At 38.0% G+C, this 19503-nt stretch overlaps 1 protein-coding gene across 4 annotated transcripts in view; it reads left to right on the top strand.

The window, feature by feature from the left end:
- Positions 1 to 19503, top strand: part of VRK2 (VRK serine/threonine kinase 2) — a 99232-nt gene that overhangs the window by 74290 nt on the left and 5439 nt on the right. For all 4 annotated transcript variants that reach the window (XM_052648495.1, XM_052648497.1, XM_052648494.1 and 1 more), the window contains exons 9-13: positions 1685 to 1805; positions 4375 to 4433; positions 8373 to 8539; positions 12065 to 12163; positions 18337 to 18498. In XM_052648495.1, coding sequence (XP_052504455.1) covers positions 1685 to 1805; positions 4375 to 4433; positions 8373 to 8539; positions 12065 to 12163; positions 18337 to 18498 — 608 coding nt within the window. The remainder of the gene's footprint in view (positions 1 to 1684; positions 1806 to 4374; positions 4434 to 8372; positions 8540 to 12064; positions 12164 to 18336; positions 18499 to 19503) is intronic.

A 19503-nucleotide genomic window follows, 5' to 3' on the forward strand; every position in this document is an offset into this window, starting at 1 on the left:
TGTTTTTCCTCAGAGGGTCTCTTGTGTGTAGCCTATATTGTCCAAACAGGTGCCAGAATATAATTTTTTGAAAATTAGAGGATGTGAATTTTTTTAAGTGGTAGTAATCAGAAATTGCCATAATGGAAAAGGGACTTGTGAACACATCTGTACAAATGGAACCATTCCATTATTAATGGGAGATTTATTACTGAAGAAATCACTGCAAAACAGCATGGTAGAGATTGTGTTTTTATTTTAATAGGGGAGCCAAGTCTTGCATTAGGACATTGTTGAAGCTGTGCAGAAAGGAAATGATACCCATGGGACTGTCGCATTCTACTCGATTGAAGGGCCTTTAATAATCCAGTACTCTAATAGCAGTTAAGATAGAGTATGTGTGAGAGCTAATCTTGTCTTCTGCTTTTATAATAACTTATGTATGGTGACCAAAAGTAGTTATGGTGTGCTAGCAACATTGTTCTTAGTAGACGACTTTTAAAATTAAAAACTGAGTTTACTGAGTGACTTTTCAGAGTATATTTAATGAAAGATAATAAAACAGGATACCTGTTTACAGCAGGTTTAGCAGCCATGAATTACACTTAGGAGATTTTATATCCCTACACAGGTGAACATTCAAGTCATGGTAGAAATCTAAGCCAACCTATTGTTTTATAATAATTTGGAATGGTTATAAAAATGAGTTTATTTTGTGGGACTTTGTTAATGTTTTGATCATTATTTCAGTAATATTTTTTACATTTTGATGTTTTACTAGATTTCATTGTCCTTCTTTTGAAATCAGCTACTTAAAAAACACATAAAATTATCATGAAATTAGTCTGTCATTTAGTAATTTTACATAAATGATATTTACAGTGACCTCAATGTATTCTTTTACTGTATTTTTTAATGAAAAGCCATCTTATATTAAATTCTGGAAGCCTCTATTTTGCTTTAAAATCTACTTCCCACCACCTCCACCTTCACCCTTCATGCACTCTATTGCTTTACCTTTTTTTTTTTTTTCAGGATGTTTGACCAGAGTTTCACCATAGCACTGCTTATATCTAAAATCATATTTGTAAAATTCTAGATCCGTGTACCCACAAAACAGAAGGCATTTTTTTCCTGTACTGTCATTTAATTGAAAAGTCTTAAGAAAGACTTTTAATACTGCACACTAGATGGCAGTTTTGTCATATTCTTCCACTTTCAAAGGCTACTAGTATGAGTGGAACAGGAAAGGCCATCAATGTTTAGTCTGCACTCGAAGGGTCTCTGCATGACCAATGCAGACCCCATGGACTTCCTGGAACATATGTTAGCAATTTAGCTGCAGACATTTATTTCTTTGTTTTACTGCTTGGCTCTTTGAGAAAGTGTTGGTGCCAGGTTATGGGTTGTCTGGATCATGTCAGAGGCCATGGAGATCAAGTTCATGTGACAGGCCAGACTAAGGAAGGATGAAGTTGGAGGAGGTGAGGAAACTGACCCTTACTTTCAACAGCAACAAGTCACTGCCTGTCTGTGGACTGGGGCCAAATGCCTGGGCGTTTAAGCTTTTCTCCAGCTGAACAAACAAAACACATCGCCCATTTGGCTTTTTCATATTTCATCAGTGGTAGTTCATTCAGTGATTTCTCTATTTCTCAAAACTTGCTTATCCCTCATCTTTCTGTCTTAATGCTTATTCCTATAGCCCTGTCCAGACGAAGTGACCTTGAGATCCTCGGCTACTGCCTGCTGCGGTGGTTATGTGGGAGACTGCCCTGGGAAAGGAGCCTGCAGGACCCTGTAGCTGTCCAAGCTGCGAAAACAAAGTACATATTTTCAAGTATTCCATCATTTACAACACCAGGGCTGAAAGGATACACTAAAGCAAGTTAATATCCCAGAAAAGACTGCCACTCAACTAACATGATAGCCAAAGCAAATTTCTTAAATTTGAAAAATATGTTAAAAAAACCAAACAGCTTACAAACATACACTCCGTTAAGCTAACACCTATGAAATCACATGTATTGAGTTGTAATGCAAAATATAAAGTGAAATATTTGTTACTTCACAGGGTGTTTTCCGAAGCTTAGATTCTAGGTGGTGGTATTTTCAAGGAAGAGTATTTTCAAATTATCATTGTACAAGTACATGGAGTTAGTGTGAGCTTGGTAGCTTGGTGTGATTGATATTAACTGTGCAAAGCAACTGTGTGAAGTGGGACAAACAAGACTTCTTTTTTTAAGTGAGAAGAACATACTTCTTTTTAATCCTGTGTTTTGGGAGGAAGAGAGTTCTGTTTCTTAAGGAAGAAACAAACAAAATTTGTATATGAAATGTTTATCCAAGAGATCATTTTGCAGCCACATATACATTTATAATATTCCACATTCAGTTTTTATCACCTAAACTCTTATTAGCATGAGAATTAGATTAGACTAAGAGCAGAGTGGGTTACTCTTTTACTGTTTTTCTCACTTTTTTCTTAGGCCTTTTGATCAGGCCTAAGAAAAAGTCAATTGCTTATAACACAGCATAGTCAATTTTTCATTATGTACCAAGATATTCTCAATAGTAGTTATGTACAGATATAATATCACGATTGGAAAAAGCTGCTGTATTTTAAATAAGACAAGTCACAACAGAAGTTTACAGAAGGGGTAACTAATCTGTAGAAATCAGTCTTTCAAATTCAGTGTGACATCAGTTCTTAACAGAGAGGGAAGCTAACCCACAGACAGTAGTACAGATTACATTTGTAAATACTGACATATATTGTAAGATATATCTCTCCACTTCAGTCTTGATCATTCTAGTCCCTTACCCCAACTAACACGTTTGTATGTCAGCATTAGAACGATCTCATCAGTTATTTACTGCAGTGACTGATGTGTCCATCTAACCCTCAGGTAACTAATGCTCCTCAATATATGAGTCAGGGTCAAAGCACAGTAATGGGCACATGTAAGCAGTCTTGGTTTCCAATTTCTCACCTCAGTTTATCTAACTTAAATAAAATGCTTTATTTTAAAAACTAGCATATTAATTCTAATGATAATATATATGTTTTTCTTTTCACAAGACTTACAGATATTCACAGACTTACAGATATTTGTTTTGGTCTTTTATCAATATGCATATATAGATGTGTTCATTGCAGATCTCTTTAATGAATATGCCTGCATGTATATATTTGAAGGTAATAGAGTATCATATAAATAATAAAACATAATACTAATAAACATAATCCCCATTTATATTTTTAGGTCCCTTGCCTCTTAATATATTTATTTTGGCCTGAGTAATAGCATAAACCTATTGACCAGTAAAGCTAGTATTATGAAGTTTATAATTAAGGCATATATATGTATATTAATAAGATATATATTCAATTATGATATAAATTGTTCAAACTTCTTATATAGTACCTAATCATAATTTATTCAACTTGCTGAGAAGGCATAACACTGAATTTCCCAATAAGGGCAGGCTTGCATATTCAACCATATTACTGTATCTCCCTTCCATCCTTTATGTTCCTGACATCAGGTAATACTAGATCAGTACATTTACTGTTGCAGTTGTGCCTATGCCTGAGTTTGTGAATCATTCATATCAGTAATTTTAATTGAGTGTTTATGTATTTGTGGCTGAAGCAACTTAAGAGATTTGTACTTGTTCAGTCTAAAACACTGAAAAGTCTTAGAACAATGGGTTTTGGGGGAGTTATTTCTTGTTAATCTGTTTAATCTTGTGCTTCGTTGCTCACTTCTGTGTTCAATTCTTTGTGACCCCGCAAAGATTGTAGGCCGCCAGGCTCCTCTCTCCATGGGGATACTACAGGCAAGAATACTGGAGTGGGTTGCCATGCCCTCCTCCAGGGTATCTTCCCAACCCAGAGACTGAACCCAGGTCTCGCACATTGCAGATGGATTCTTTACCGTCTGAGCCACCAGGGATAGCATAGCATAAAACAACTGCCCAGTGAAGAACAATATATGTAAAAAGGAAATAATTTACCCCTTCCCAGTTGTAAATACAGGAGGAAAAATATCTTGAAAATCCAGGTAAAATTTTTTCACATATCTTTTTCTTGAGGTTTTTACAAAAAAAACCCATGTATCCCTACTTCTACATTTGCATATACAGACCTTGTATTAAAGCATTTATACTGTATTTCTACGTTTAGTTTCTAGGTGATTGATATAAAATTGATCAGTGAGATTTAGGGATGTCCCCTGTCCACTTACCCTCTTATCCTGTACAGGTGGGTAGGAAAAAAAGTATGGAAAGTCACCCTATTAGTGACCCATCAACAAGTTTTGTTTTCTGATCAAAACAGCATGTCAGAGGATTGCAAACAAATTCACTGTGCCTTACTCTCCTTTGTTTCAGTCTGTTGGATGAGCTCCCCGAGTCGGTACTTCAATGGGCTCCTTCCGGAAGCAGCTGCCGTGAGTCAAATGATAACTTCTATCTCCCCCTGTAGGATTTCCAGGTCACTGCATGTGTCACTCTTGTCACTTTTTCTGCACCCAATCCCCTTCCCACAGTGGTGGGAAGAAACCCCCCCGGGTTCCAAATATGTTGCTAGAGAAGAGAACTTCTAGATCCTCTTTTCATTAGGACACAAGAATGCTGCTAGAACTTGCTCAGGGAGTGTTCTCAGCTTTGCTGATGGCACTGCTTTCTTTCAGATGTATGTTTGGGAAATTGTGCACAAGTTCAATGGTCTACTATATCTGGTATTTCTAGAGTGGACTTTCTGGTTTTGTTTCTCTGAAGATAAAGTTGATCTAAGGAAAGACTGCTTTCAATTAATCATTTAAAAAAGCAAACTATTAAACATTTGAATGCTGTTTAGACCTGGATTATAGTCTGACCCAGCAACCCGAAAAAGAATTTTTTTTGGTTTGGCAAGGCATATGACCTGGGGATTCAGAGTACATTTCATTAAACGGGTTTCTCTTTCATGTTAGTATAGACTGTTTTGGAATTCTTTAATTGGTAGTGCTGTCAGTAAAAATAGCAAGGCGATTCAGAATTATCCAAGTGCTGCATGGCACATTGTTCAGCCCCAATTTAACAGCCGAGTTAGATTGCCTCACAGAACAGAGCCTGCTTCTGCTGTCCGGTTTGCTTTCTTTCTGAGACGATAAGCAGAGTGAATCTTGATCTCTATTTGTATCGGGCAATTTCAGTTAGCTTTTAGCTGACTTATGAAAGCAAATATGTACACTGACTGTCTAGAGAAGGTCAAATAGTATCAGTTTCCACATGAGAGTTTGAAAGTAGAGTTAAATCATTTTAAACTTATACTTACAGCCCTTCTTTGACCAGAAACCAGAATTTTAATTTCCATAGGAAACAAATAAACCAGTTGTGCTTTCCCACTTGCATTTCCCAAGTCCTGTAAGTCTGCCCCATATGAGTCTTGCTGCTTCTTCACTCTCTGTAGTCCCTTTCCTTCTGTTGGAGCAAGGCAAATGGGACAATAGTATTCTCATTGGTGGGGATGGGCTGCAAGATGAAAGCTTTTTGTTTATGTAACTTCACTGAGTAAGTCAGTCAATATGCCAGTATTCATTTTTGGCTAATATTCTTATTTGCATTTTTACCAAATCATGCAGCTTTCATTTTACTCAATAAGACAGCAAAATGAGAGATGAAATGTTAAAAAAAAAATTTTTAATTGTGTATCTGTCTTTTATTGTCCCTCCTGCCTAAAAAATAAACTGTTGAGTTTAGGATTAGAAAAGAAAGCCCAGGTGACCTGAATCATACACAATAAATGCTTATGGACCAGTGTGTGTTCTGGGACACTGCTGTTGCTAGAGATGAGATTTGAATGATGAGAAAAGGGAGGAGGAGTGCCAGGCTCCTCTTTTTCAGTGCAAACCATTTGTTTCGAGTCTATAGTGTTATTTTATAAAATGCAGATTTCTATTTTTAAAGCATAAAATGTTGAAACGTTATGATTAACTGAAAGTCTCAAGTTGTTTGTGCTTAGGAGAGTGGGTATTACTAGCATGAAAATTAATCTGATTTACAAAAGATTTGCTACTAAGACATTTTATGATATAAAATAGCTGAGAAGTTTGCAGCATGCGTGTCCCACTCAGTGAAATAATAATAGTTTCAAAAGTTTCTGTCTCTTGAAATGATAGTAATGATACTTAATATTTCACTAGCTTAAAAAGCAGATGATTCAAGAATATCATAATTTCATACTACTCAAAGCATTTGTTTTATAGCTCTGGAAATATGCTAGTAAATTAAAAGGTGTACCTAATATAATAAATCTAGATCTTGAAACGCTAACATTTAAAACCAGTACTATATCACAAACGTCTGAGCATCAGGTTTATCATAATAAATTCATAACAGAGGTGGCTCTTCTCTTTTTCTTCCTCTCCTACCTCATGGTACCTCATTTTTTTAAAGCCCAGACCCACAAAGGCTTTCCAGCACAGCTGCAGTCAACTGGTAGAGCACCAGGAGTCTTCCGTTGTCTTCTAACAGTGATTTGTGAAAACTATGCATGTTCACATATTCAGCTCTCTTCTCTATTTGGGATATTCTGGTTAATAGAATTGTAGGGCTTCCCTGGTAGCTCAGCTGGGAAAGAATCCGCCTGCAATTCAGGAAACCCTGGTTCAATTCCTGTGTCAGGAAGATTCCCTGGAGGAGGGCTTGGGAACCCACTCCAGTATTCTTTCCTGAAGAATCCCCATGGACAGAGGAGCCTGCCAGGCTATAGTCCATGGGGACTCAAAGAGTCACACATGACTGAGCGACTAAGCACAGCATACCAAACCAGGCTTACCAATTTTAAACAAAGAACAGCAGAATATTTACATTAATATTTATATTAAAACGGTAGTGAATATAATTTAATCTTTTTTTGTTTTATTCATCTCTTCAAGAATCGGATGCCCCCTAAAGGGCTTCTGGAAACATGAGATAAAACTTTGATGAAGCTGTAGCACTTGCTAGTTATAGATCCTGGTTAAGGAAATGGTAGGTAACAGAATTTTGACATCTTATACATTCAAGAGGAAAAAAGGAGGTTGCAGAATTGCATCAGTTTCCAAAAGGTCAAAAAAACCAAACTCTGTAGCCAAGAGTTTTCAGTTTAGCCATAGTAGCCTTATGCTCCTAGAAAATAGTTGTGGACAATACAGTGTAAAATGGTCACTCTCTGGCATTCCTTGGGGGGAGAGATGATGACTATTCCTTTTCGAATTTTTCCCTGTAGGGAGTGATACCCAGTGTCTCTGCAGTTCCCTACTTGAAAGGAGGTAGACCTGGAGGGGAGCAAAATTTTAGGCAGTTACTTCTTCCAACTCACAAAGCTTTCCCACCATAGGATATAAACAACTTAGTGAGAAAGTAAGAGCTCCTTGTGTCTGGGTTAGTAATAAGTTTTTGAAGAGGAAAGCCTTGTAAAAACTAGTTTATGGAGTATAAACATTTTTGAACAAATGAAAACATGCCAGTTTTTAGCTAGTGTATGGTATTATCACTTACTTGTATCTCAGATTGAACCTCCACCTGAAGCAAAAATGCAAACTACATTTGTTTTACAGTGGCTTTATTTGTCGTTTTGGTTACGGATTCTGTTTGTGCTTAATGTATTTAAAAGTTTGTAGTTTGCAGCTTTTTTTCTTGTGGGGAGATTACTACACCATTCTGGGGAAGAGAAGAAATAAAAGATGGCAACTTCTCCTCCTTGTGCTCTAAATCAGAAAGATTATGCTGTGATTGCACTGGTCTAGATTGGTATGGGAGACCTGATATTGTCAAATTCTAAAGTCAGTCATGGCTAAAACCATAGAATTCAAGGTCATTTCTAAATGTATGTACTGTTGTAATCTCAAAGTCAAAGCCTTAATTAAAATTTTCAGTGATTTTTCTTTTTTCCTTTAAGGAGGTGTATAGTAAGTATTCCTAACTGAATTTTTAAAACTTCAAAAAAACTTATTTTTAACTGAATTTTGAAAACTTTAGGGAAAAAGTATGAAGCATGGCTAGTCTGTTATTCATGTAATTCTTAGTAGTTGCACCCCATAAATTCAAATCACTAACTATAATTTTTAAATGGCTTCCTTTGATGAGTGAATTACAAACTGTATCAACACAGATATGTAAATAAAAGCCCACCTGTTTCTCCATCTTGTCAAATTTGTAGGTCACTGTATGTCAGTCAAGTTTGGATATCATTTAAAAAGTACCTTACATTGAGTTGTTCATTCTTAGTTTCGTCATAGAGGATGTATGTGTACACATGCACATTCTTGTGTAAGAGAAAAACAGCTGAGATTTTGAGAATATAGTAGTCTTGACTTTTGCCTATTATGAATGACATATTAAAAAAACTTAATACTTCACAGGTGAAATAGCCCAGTATTTGGTGTGTGCTCATAATTTAGCATATGATGAAAAGCCAGACTATCAAATGCTCAAGAAAATTCTGAACCCAAGTGGAATACCTTTAGGACCACTGGAGTTTTGCACTAAAGGAGAGAGCTTAAGTATGCATGCTCCAAACAATCAAAAGGTAAGTAACATTTTCTGCAATCCAGTGATGACCTTCTGTGAAGCTCATCTACCAAATGAAGTTGTTTTAGGTGTCAGAATGAGTCTGACAGTCCTGTTTCTTACTTATAATTTCTAATTCCTTTATCCCCTAACTGAGCTCCAAGAAATTTTCTTGAAGGTCCCTTTGACTTGTCTTTTAGAGAAAAATAGAACCTGTGTGCCCCGTTGTGTATTATTAAACAAATAAATCAGTCACTAATATCATAGAGATAGGACTAGAGTAAGATATTAAAGGCTAATCCAACTTTATTCATGAAAAATCTTTTTTTTTTTTTTCTGTTTTCCTTCAGATTTTCTTTAGTCATCCCTCTGCTCTTGCTTACTCGTTCAGCCATAATTTGGTGGTAATAATACTATTCTTAGATTTTACCAGGTCATTTGTATGTGCTGATATTTCAATCTGTAAAAACAATTTTTAAAATAAGTTATTTTTTAAAGTTTTGCCTTCCACTTTATCTTCCAACTGACTTCCTCACAGCAGCACTAAAAATTAAAAAAAGAATTAGAGCTGGAAAGAACACAAAAGAATTAAAACTTGAAACATATTTTAAGAGGATGAGGGAAACCTGAGACTGCTATCAACATTACTGGACAGGCAGCTAGATGTTCAGCCCTGCCGTGACACTGCTCATATGCAAAAAAATATGGGGAGGGCTTTGTTTCCTGATGCATGTACATTGGGATAGGGTCAGGATGCTATTCATTTTTAATATTTCTTCTGAACTTTGGATCATCATAAGTGTTCACAAGCCAAGAATGCAAGATGCAAGCTAATGTGACTGATAGGCTGCTCGATGAATGGTGAGTCAAGTATCAGTGCACAGATGGTTCTGATTTGCTGAATTTTGTAGCTGCTGCAACTGAAGACATAAAATATCCTTCTAGTCATAAATTAGCTCTTTGGAAGCAAAACCTTGGCACCAGAGCTTTACAACCTTCAATTAGTAGGGAAAGAAGTATTTGAATGACTGTGGTATTGACATCTGTAGGCCTGCATAGTAATCATTCCTAATAGAAGAGAATATCTGTTTGAGGAGGTTTTGCATGGCTAATTAACTACCAGTGAGAATATGTAATTTTTTCATGATCTCCTGATTGTCACCTTTCTCTCATGATACAATTACATTTTATTGTAGCAAGTGCCTCACAAACCAATTGTCAGCACTATTTACGTATTGCAGAAGGCAGAACAAAAGTTCATGTTTAATAAAAAGCCACTGGATTTTGATCTTGGTAATTACTGAGACTTATTTTAACAGTTTTATTGACTTTGGGGTTTTTATCACTTTTGCAACAAAACAAAGAGCCATTTCCTTGACATAGTATTTCCCTTGCAATAATGGTCACCACTTAATCTACACTAATTTAAGTAGATTTTTTCCTTTTTTGTAGTTTTTCAGTTTCATAAACTTAATTGAAATATAAAAGAAGCCATTTAAAAAACTGATAGCTATATCCTCTGATATAAAATTCTAATTATTATCCACCAGAATTTTCAGTTTCATCAAATTCAATGGTTTGCTGTGAAACCATTTTTTATATGCAGAGATAGAACATAAAACATTTTTTTCCAATGAGCCTCAATCAAAAATATTGTATTTCCCTTTTTATTAGAGCATTTTGATTATGAGTAAAAAGAAAACATTAAGAATAATATGGATTCTTAAGACTTTAGTTAATTTCTGTTTGATCAGCCCCAGTATATAGACACTGAGATGAATCGGGATATACTTCATAGCAGATCAATATTTATTGAACATTGACTTTATTTCTCTAGTATTTTGAGAACAGTGGAAACAGTGGCTGACTTTATTTTTCTGAGCTCCAAAATCACTGCAGATGGTGATTGCAGCTATGAAATTAAAAGACGCTTACTCCTTGGAAGGAAAGATAAGACCAGCCTAGACAGCATATTAAAAAGCAGAGACATTACTTTGTCCACAAAGGTCCATCTAGTCAAGGCTATGGTTTATCCAGTGGTCATGTATGGATGTGAGAGTTGGACTATAAAGAAAGCTGAGTGCTGAAGAATTGATGCTTTAGAACTGTGGTGTTGTAGAAGACTCTTGAGAGTCCCTCGGACTGCAAGGAGATACAGCCAGTCCATCCTAAAGCAGATCAGTCCTGGGTGTTCATTGGAGGCACTGATGTTGAAGCTGAAAGTCCAATACTTTGGGCACCTGATGTGAAGAGCTGACTCATTTGAAAAGACCCTGATGCTGGGAGGGATTGAGGGCAGGAGGAGAAGGAGATGACAGAGGATGAGATAGTTGGATGGCATCACTGGCTCGATCAATATGTGTTTGGGTGGACTCCAGGAGTTGGTGATGGACAGGGAGGACTGGCGTGCTGTAGTTCATGGGGTCACAAAGAATCGGACATGACTGAGCAATTGAACTGAACTGAACTGAATATATTTAATAATTATATATATAGATTCACCATATGTGACCACACCTGAAGTATCTTTTTATTTTTAAATTAAGTTTACAGATTTTGAAATGCTGCAAAACCTAGACTTGAAGATGATCAAAAACACAGTATGATAATATAAAATATCTTGAACTCAATTCTCCTGAATGATCAACTACAGGATAGTTTCCATCGTTCATTGCTTCCATAACAAAAATCATTTTTAAGTCCAGAATGAATATCAATCACATGGCCCAAAATTTCTCTCTTTTTAGACAGAATTCCCTTATTAGCAACTAATAACATTTCTTGTTTTCTATACATGGACCTAATTGTTTAACAGAATAAATAATGAACTCCAGACTTGTGCTTTTTAGACAAAGATTCTTGAAAAAAAGAAGTCAGTAGATCTGGAAACATATATAATTAGATAAACAAAATGTTTCTAATTCAGTCTTCAAATGAAAGTTATGAATATTTAATTTTTAAGTGTTATTTCCCTCAGCTTGCTTTGTGCCTTTTTTTTATTTTCTAAATATTTATTTTTGGCGGTGTCAGATCTTATTTGTGCCACAAGGAATCTTTGTGGGCTCTTGGTGGGCTCTTCAGTAGGGCTGCGGGGTTTCTCTCAAGTTGTGTTGTGTGGGCTCCAGAGTGTGTGGACTCTGCGGCACGCAGGCTTTCTAGTTGAGGTACACAGGCTCAGTAGTTGCAGCATGTGGGCTTAGTTCCCCTGAAGACATGTGGGATGTTAGTTTCCTGACCAAGGCTCAGACCCACATTCCCTGCATTGGAAGGGGGAACTCTTAACCATTGGACGATCAGGGAGGTCCCAGATGTACCTTTCAATTTAGTAGTTATAACAAAAATGTTTTGGCTAGGTATTGGAAAATAGCATATCACGATAAGAATCTTAGAAACTTATAGCATCTTTTGGGGGAAAAAAAAAAAGGAGGGAATGATTTTTCCAATACTAGGCATCATAAACTGTGCCCTGTAAACTGAGGTGCCTTCTTGAAATCCTCAAATACTATTAATGGAAATAACTAGAAGTAAACTTTTGTTTACTTAGGTCAGGAGGGGCAGCCCTGAGGAGATACCCCTCGTCCAAGGTAAGGAGCAGCAGCTGCACTTTGCTGGAGCAGCCGTGAAGAGATACCCCACATCCAAGGTAAGAGAAACCCAAGTAAGACAGTAAGTGTTGCGAGAAGGCATCAGAGGGCAGACACACTAAAACCATAATCACAGAAAACTAGCGAATCTGATCACACGGACCACAGCCTTGTCTAACTTAATGAAACTAAGCCATGCCCTGTGGGGCCACCCAAGACAGACGGGTCATGGTGGAGAGGTCTGACAGAACGTGGTTCACTGGAGAAGGGAATGGCAAGCCACTTCAGTATTCTTGCCTTGAGAACCACATGAACAGTATGAAAAGGCAAAATGACAGGATACTGAAAGAAGAACTCCCCAGGTCGGTAAATGCCCAGTATGCTACTGGAGATCAGTGGGGAAATAACTCCAGAAAGAATGAAGGGATGGAGACAAAGCAAAAACAACACCCAGCTGTGGATGTGACTGGTGATAAAAGCAAGGTCTGATGCTATAAAGAGCAATATTGCATAGGAACCTGGAATGTTAGGTCCCATGAATCAAGGCAAATTGGAAGTGGTCAAACAGATGTCAAGAGTGAACATCGACATTTTAGGAATCAGAGAACTAAAATGGACTGGAATGGGTGAATTTAACTTAGATGACCATTATATCTACTACTGTGGGCAGGAATCCCTTAGAAGAAATGGAGTAGCCATCGTGGTCAACAAAAGAGTCTGAAATGCAGGACTTGGATGCAATCTCAAAAATGACAGAATGATCTCTGTTTGTTTCCAAGGCAAACCATTCAATATCACGGTAGTCCAAGCCTATGTCCCAGCCAGTAATGCTGAAGAAGCTGAAGTTGAACAGTTCTATGAAGACCTATAAGACCTTTTAGAACTAACACCCCAAAAAGATGTCCTTTTCATTATAGGGGACTGGAATGCAAAAGTAGGAAGTCAAGAAACACCTGGAGTAACAGGTAAATTTCACCTTGGAGTACAGAATGAAGCATAGCAAAGGCTAATAGACTATTTCCAAGAGAATGCACTGCTCATAGCAAACACTCTTTTCCAATAACACAAGAGAAGATTCTACATATGGGCATCACCAAATGGTCAATACCGAAATCAGATTGATTATATTCTTTGCAGCCAAAGATGGAGAAGCTCTATACAGTCAGCAAAAACAAGACCGGGAGCTGACTGTGGTTCAGATCATGAACTCCTTATTGCCGAATTTAGACTTAAATTGAAAAAAGTAGGGAAAACCACTAGACCATTCAGGTATGACCTAAATCAAATCCCTTATGATTATACAGTGGAAGTGAGAAATAGATTTCAGGAACTAGAGCTGATAGACAGAGTGCCTGATGAACTATGGATGGAGGTTCATGACACTGTACAGGAGACAGGGATTAAGACCATCCCAAAGAAAAAGAAATGCAAAAAAAGCAAAATGGTTATCTGAGGAGGCCTTACAAATAGCTGTGAAAAGAGAGAAGCAAAAAGCAAAGGAGAGAAGGAAAGATATAAGCATCTGAATGCAGAGTTCCAAAGAATACATAAGAGATAAGAAAGCCTTCCTCAGCAATGAATGCAAAGAAATAGAGGAAAACAACAGAATGGGAAAGACTAGAGATCTCTTCAAGAAAATTAGAGATACCAAGGGAACATTTCATGCAAAGATGGGCTGGATAAAGGACAGAAATGGTATGGACCTAACAGAAGCAGAAGATATGAAGAAGAGGTGGCAAGAAGACACAGAAAAACTGTACAAAAAAGATCTTCATGACCAAGATAATCATGATGGTGTGATCACTCACCTACAGCGAGACATCCTGGAATGTGAAGTCAAGTGGGCCTTAGAAAGCATCACTATGAACAAAACTAGGGGAGGTGATGGAATTCCAGTTGAGCTATTTCAAATCCTGAAAGATGATGCTGTGAAAGTGCTGCACTCAATATGCCAGCAAATTTGGAAAACTCAGCAGTGGCCACAGGACTGGAAAAGGACAGTTTTCATCCCAGTCCCAAACAAAGGCAATGCCAAAGAATGCTCAAACTACCGCACAATTGCACTCATCTCACATGCTAGTAAAGTAATACTCAAAATTCTCCAAGCCAGGATTCAGCAATATGTGAACCGTAAACTTCCAGATGTTTAAGCTGGTTTTAGAAAAGGCAGAGGAACCAGAGATCAAATTGCCAACATCTGCTGGATCATGGAAAAAGCAAGAGAGTTCCAGAAAAACATCTATTTCTGCTTTATTGACTACTCCAGAGCCTTTGACTGTGTGGATCACAATAAACTATGGAAAGTTCTGAAAGAGATGGGAATACCAGACCACCTGACCTGCCTCTTGAGAAACCTATATGCAGGTCAGGAAGCAACAGTTAGAACCTGGCATGGAACAACAGACTGGTTCCAAATAGGAAAAGGAGTACGTCAAGGCTGTATATTGTCATCCTGCTTATGTAACTTATATGCAGAGTACATCATGAGAAATGCTGGGCTGGAAGAAGCACAAGCTGGAATCAAGATTGCCGGGAGAAATATCAATAACCTCAGATATGCAGATGACACCACCTTTATGGCAGAAAGTGAAGAAGAACTAAAAAGCCTCTTGATGAAAGTGAAAGAGGATAGTGAAAAAGTTGGCTTAAAGCTCAACATTCAGAAAACGAAGATCATGGCATCTGGTCCCATCACTTAATGGCAAATAGATGTGGAAACAGTGTGAGACTTTATTTTTTTGGGCTCCAAAATCACTGCAGATGGTAACTGTAGCCATGAAATTAAAAGACGCTTACTCCTTGGAAGAAAAGTTATGACTATCCTAGATAGCATATTGAAAAGCAGAGACATTACTTTGCCATCAAAGGTCCATCTAGTCATTTCAGTTCAGTTCAGTTGCTCAGTCGTGTCCGACTCTTGCGACCCCATGAATCGCAGCATGCCAGGCCTCCCTGTCCATCAACATCTCCCGGAGTTCACTCAGACTCACATCCATTGAGTCCGTGATGCCATCCAGCCATCTTATCCTCGGTCGTCTGCTTCTTCTCCTGCCCCCAAACCCTCCCAGCATCAGAGGCTTTTCCAATGAGTCAACTCTTCGCATGAGGTGGCCAAAGTACTGGAGTTTCAGCTTTAGCATCATTCCTTCCAAAGAAATTCCAGGGCTGATCTCCTTCAGGATGGACTGGTTTGATCTCTGCGCAGTCCAAGGGACTCTCAAGAGTCTTCTCCAACACCACAGTTCAAAAGCATCAATTCTTCGGCGCTCAGCCTTCTTCACAGTCCAACTCTCACACCCATACATGACTACTGGAAAAACCATAGACTTGACTAGACAGACCTTAGTCGGCAAAGTAATGTCTGCTTTTGAATATGTTATCTGGGTTGGTCATAACTTTTCTTCCAAGGAGTAAGTAACTTTTCTTCCATCTAGTCAAGGCTATGGTTTTTCCACTGGTCATGTATGGATGTGAGAGTAGGACTGTGAAGAAAGCTGAGCGCCGAAGAATCGATGGCTTTTGAACTGTGGTGTTGGAGAAGGCTCTTGAGAGTCCCTTGGACTTCAAGGAGATTCAACCAGTCCATTCTAAGGGAGATCAGTCGTGGATATTCATTGGAAGGACTGATGCTAAAGCTGAATCTCCAGTACTTTGGCCACCTCATGTGAAGAGTTGACTCACTGGAAAAGACTCTGATGCTGGGAGGGATTGGGGGCAGGAGGAGAAGGGGACGACAGAGAATGAGATGGCTGGATGCCATCACCGAATCGATGGGCATGAATTTGGATAGACTCCGGGAGTTGGTGATAGACAGGGAGGCCTGGCGTGCTGCAATTCATGGGGTCAGAAAGAGTCAAACACGACTGAGCGACTGAACTGAACTGAAACTTTTCTTAAGGTGTTGGAGATACTGATATTTTGTCCTGAAAAGCAGGTCTTTGGCAGTATTTGGCTCAATCAAGGTGACAGTAGGCTAGCTGAAATTACTCTCTGGTAGTTGTGAAGAGACTAGAATTGAATGAGAAGAATCTATCATCAGGGCCACCTCTTTATTTATGCCATCCATTGGGTTGTCATGTCCAGAATTCACTGAAGGAAATCATATTCAGTAAGAATGCTTATGGAGGCAGGGAATAGCTATAGGTCATAGTTTAGAATATTCAAGCTTTCCTACGTTTCAGGCAAGAAAAAGTTTGTTCCTTATTTCACCCTAAATCTGAGGTTTTGCATAGCAAATGCAGGGGTGAATAAATTATTATGGGTAGTAGTAATCTTTGTATTGACCTTAAAAATCTATAGATTTCTTTCTTTAGCTTTTTGTCCCAAAATAATTCTGTTAAACTTATCTTCATATTTATTTTCTGTGTGAGAAAAAGTAGCATATAAATTCTTAATTATAAGCATATTTTTGCTTATTGAATTTTAGAAGTATAAAATTATTCCTTATTTTGTAAAACAATGTGAAGTGTCAATGGAAAATTAAATAAAAATTAGCTTATTTGAATAGCCACTTTCTGGAAAGTGACACACATTTGGATAGTGTCCTTCTATTTGATTATGTGAGATATCCAAAGTGTTTTCTATAATTAGTTTTATATCTTTGAGAAAAACTTTTACTCTGTTCACAAGTAAGGATTAAACTTCATGATCCCACTTTGCTCTTACAATTTTAAGTTTCCCTAGAAATAGAAATTTTCCATAAACTGGATATTGTTTTATCAGCTAGAAGTGCTCACGGCAACACAGCTTGACCATCCAGCCAACTGGCAGCAGATCCAGGAAGGCACTGTCTCTTCCAGGAGGCCTCACAGAGGACTGAATATTTTAGAACAAATTTTGTTTGTGCGTCAGAGGCTTCTGGGTCCAAAACTGTCATATCTAAAGTGCCTAGCATACAAGAGGCACCAAAATCATCAATTAATATCTCAACTAATCCTTTATGTCACAGAACGCATTTCTTGATGATTGGCAAGTCACCAGTTTATTAGGATAGAACTGTGTAGAGCAGCCTTGGGAAACCCTTTGTTTCACACTCGTGGTATGATGGGCATTTATTACCAAGACAACTTCAATGGAAAACTGGCTCATGAGGTGGTTACACATGAATTTTCCTAGGAGTTAGAGAGAGTTGAGTGATAGAAATAAAGAACCCCTGAGTGATCAGACAGGAATTCCAATTTTCAGGTTACTGAGAAGCAGTGGCTTTGCTACCCTTTGAGAACCTGGGATCCGAGAGGAGGGCTGAATAAAGAATGGTGTTGTGACAGCTTAAACCTAGCCACAAAACACCAGCATATTTTAAAGGGAAAGAGTGAACACATTTGGCAATAGAAGCTAAAAATTGAGAGACTACAAATTAAGGCTCTGCTTGGCCAGCCAATGTAATTCATTCTCTAGTTTGGCACTGGCTACTCCATTATTTCCCCTTGTACTGTTCCTATCTTCTGCCCCCTATTTAACCCATGAAAAAAAGGTGATGGCACTTTCAGCTGCTGTAAACATGAAGCTGCTGAACAAATACTTCACATAAGGATCATCACTGTGGCTTTCAATCTTCCAACAGTATTGTGGGAGCTGCCCTTCTATTTCCGTGTCTCCTTCAAGGTTATTGAGAGTCAGTCATCCCCCCAGATAACAGCATGGTGTGAAAAAGAAACCTTAGAGACAGCAAGCTTGTTATAGAATTTAACCTCTGATACTGGTACACAGAATTAGATGACATGGACTGTTATTCATCTGTTCAAAGGTTAAATTACCTGTATAAAAAAGTAAGCAATATCATAAGCTCCTTTTATATGTTCACATTAATTAGGCTCACTTCAGTGATAGGAAACTAAGATTCTAATTAATAAGAATTTAAACTGAAAAGATGTGCTGGATCCACTCCCAGCAAAGGTTAATAATGAATTCATGTGCAGTTTTAAAATGTGACAGTTTTTTGTAAAAAAATGCCGTTTTCAATAAGCAAGTTATCTGTAGAGATAATTTCTAAAGAGTGCACAACAGTGACACTAATTTTAATTGGTCTTGTCCTATTGATGAGAATAGGCCTGGATCTTGCCAACTACTCTATTTTTCTGTAACTTCCATTTGTTGGTTTACTCTTTATTTCTTCCTCTTTTCAAAGATTGGCAAGTATAGGTTTTTCAAGAATCTGGACATGAATGCAGTTTTCTTTTACAAATGTCAAAAGTTTTCACTGTGTATGTCATTACTTCCTGTGTGTCAACAGGTTGATTCACGAAAGGCTGCAGCAAAACAAGTCTATCAGGTGCAGGATACGTTAACAGAAAAAAAAGGCCACAGTGAGAGAAGTGCTGAGTCCCGTACACCAAGGAGAAAAGTGCAAGAGGAGGAGAAGCTGATTGGATTGTTTAACAGTGAAACAGTGCGGGTAAGAGGTGTTTTCTTGTTGTCTTCCTTCAGGTTACATTCGAATATGCCCTTTGGGAATAAAGATTTTTATTTTTTCCTGAGGACCAAGGTTGCACAGTTGCACTAAAAAATAAAGGACAGAAAATATCCTATCCGGCAGATAAAACCAAAGCAGCCAACACCAGTTATCACAGAAACAGAATGACAGTGAGCACCTTTGCCTACAGATCTGATTCTTTCTTCAGCCTGAGAATGTAATGAAATGCACTTGAATTTGTTATGCTGTCTGTGACCCCAAGGGACTCACTGTATTCCACACTTTTACGTAGACTCCTCCAGTGTCCAGCTCATCAACAGGTGTGAGAGTGTCCCTGTCACCGTGCTTGTATATACTATTCTTTATTATTTTTGGCTGCACTGGGTGGTCCTTGCTGAGTGCAAGCTTTTTCTAGTGCAGTGAGTAGGGACTGCTCTCTAGTCCTGCTGAGCTGTGGGCTTCTCATTGTGGTGGCTTCTCTCATTGTGGTTCACAGGCTCTAGGGCACACGGGCTCAGTTTCCTCACGGCATGTGGAATCTTACTGGACCAGAGATTGAACCCCTGCATTGGCAGGCAGCTTCTTAACCACTGGACCACCAGAGAAGTCCAGTTGTATTTTTAAATGACATATTTTTTATATCATCCAATCATTTCTTTGGCTAGTGACTCACCTCTAGCGGATGACTCATTCAAGCAACAGCAAATCTTTCCTAATTTAACCTTTTTTGACAAGAGGCATACAAGGTATTTATATCTGCAGTCAAAACATTTTTTCCCAGAACACCCAACATTTTGTTATTTAAATAACATCATTTTCCCCAAATGACTTGAGGTAGTTTATAATATGAAACAAAATAATTCAATGCCCCCTTCTTCTATTTCTCCCCCACCCAAAGAAAGAAAAACAAATTGGTTAATCAGCCAACTGGGATGTTAATTGCTAAAGTGAGCACTGAATTTGCCTCTGAACTTCTTGGCAGCCAAG

Source organism: Budorcas taxicolor, chromosome 11, assembly GCF_023091745.1.
Source record: "Budorcas taxicolor isolate Tak-1 chromosome 11, Takin1.1, whole genome shotgun sequence".
NCBI lineage: Eukaryota > Metazoa > Chordata > Mammalia > Artiodactyla > Bovidae > Budorcas > Budorcas taxicolor.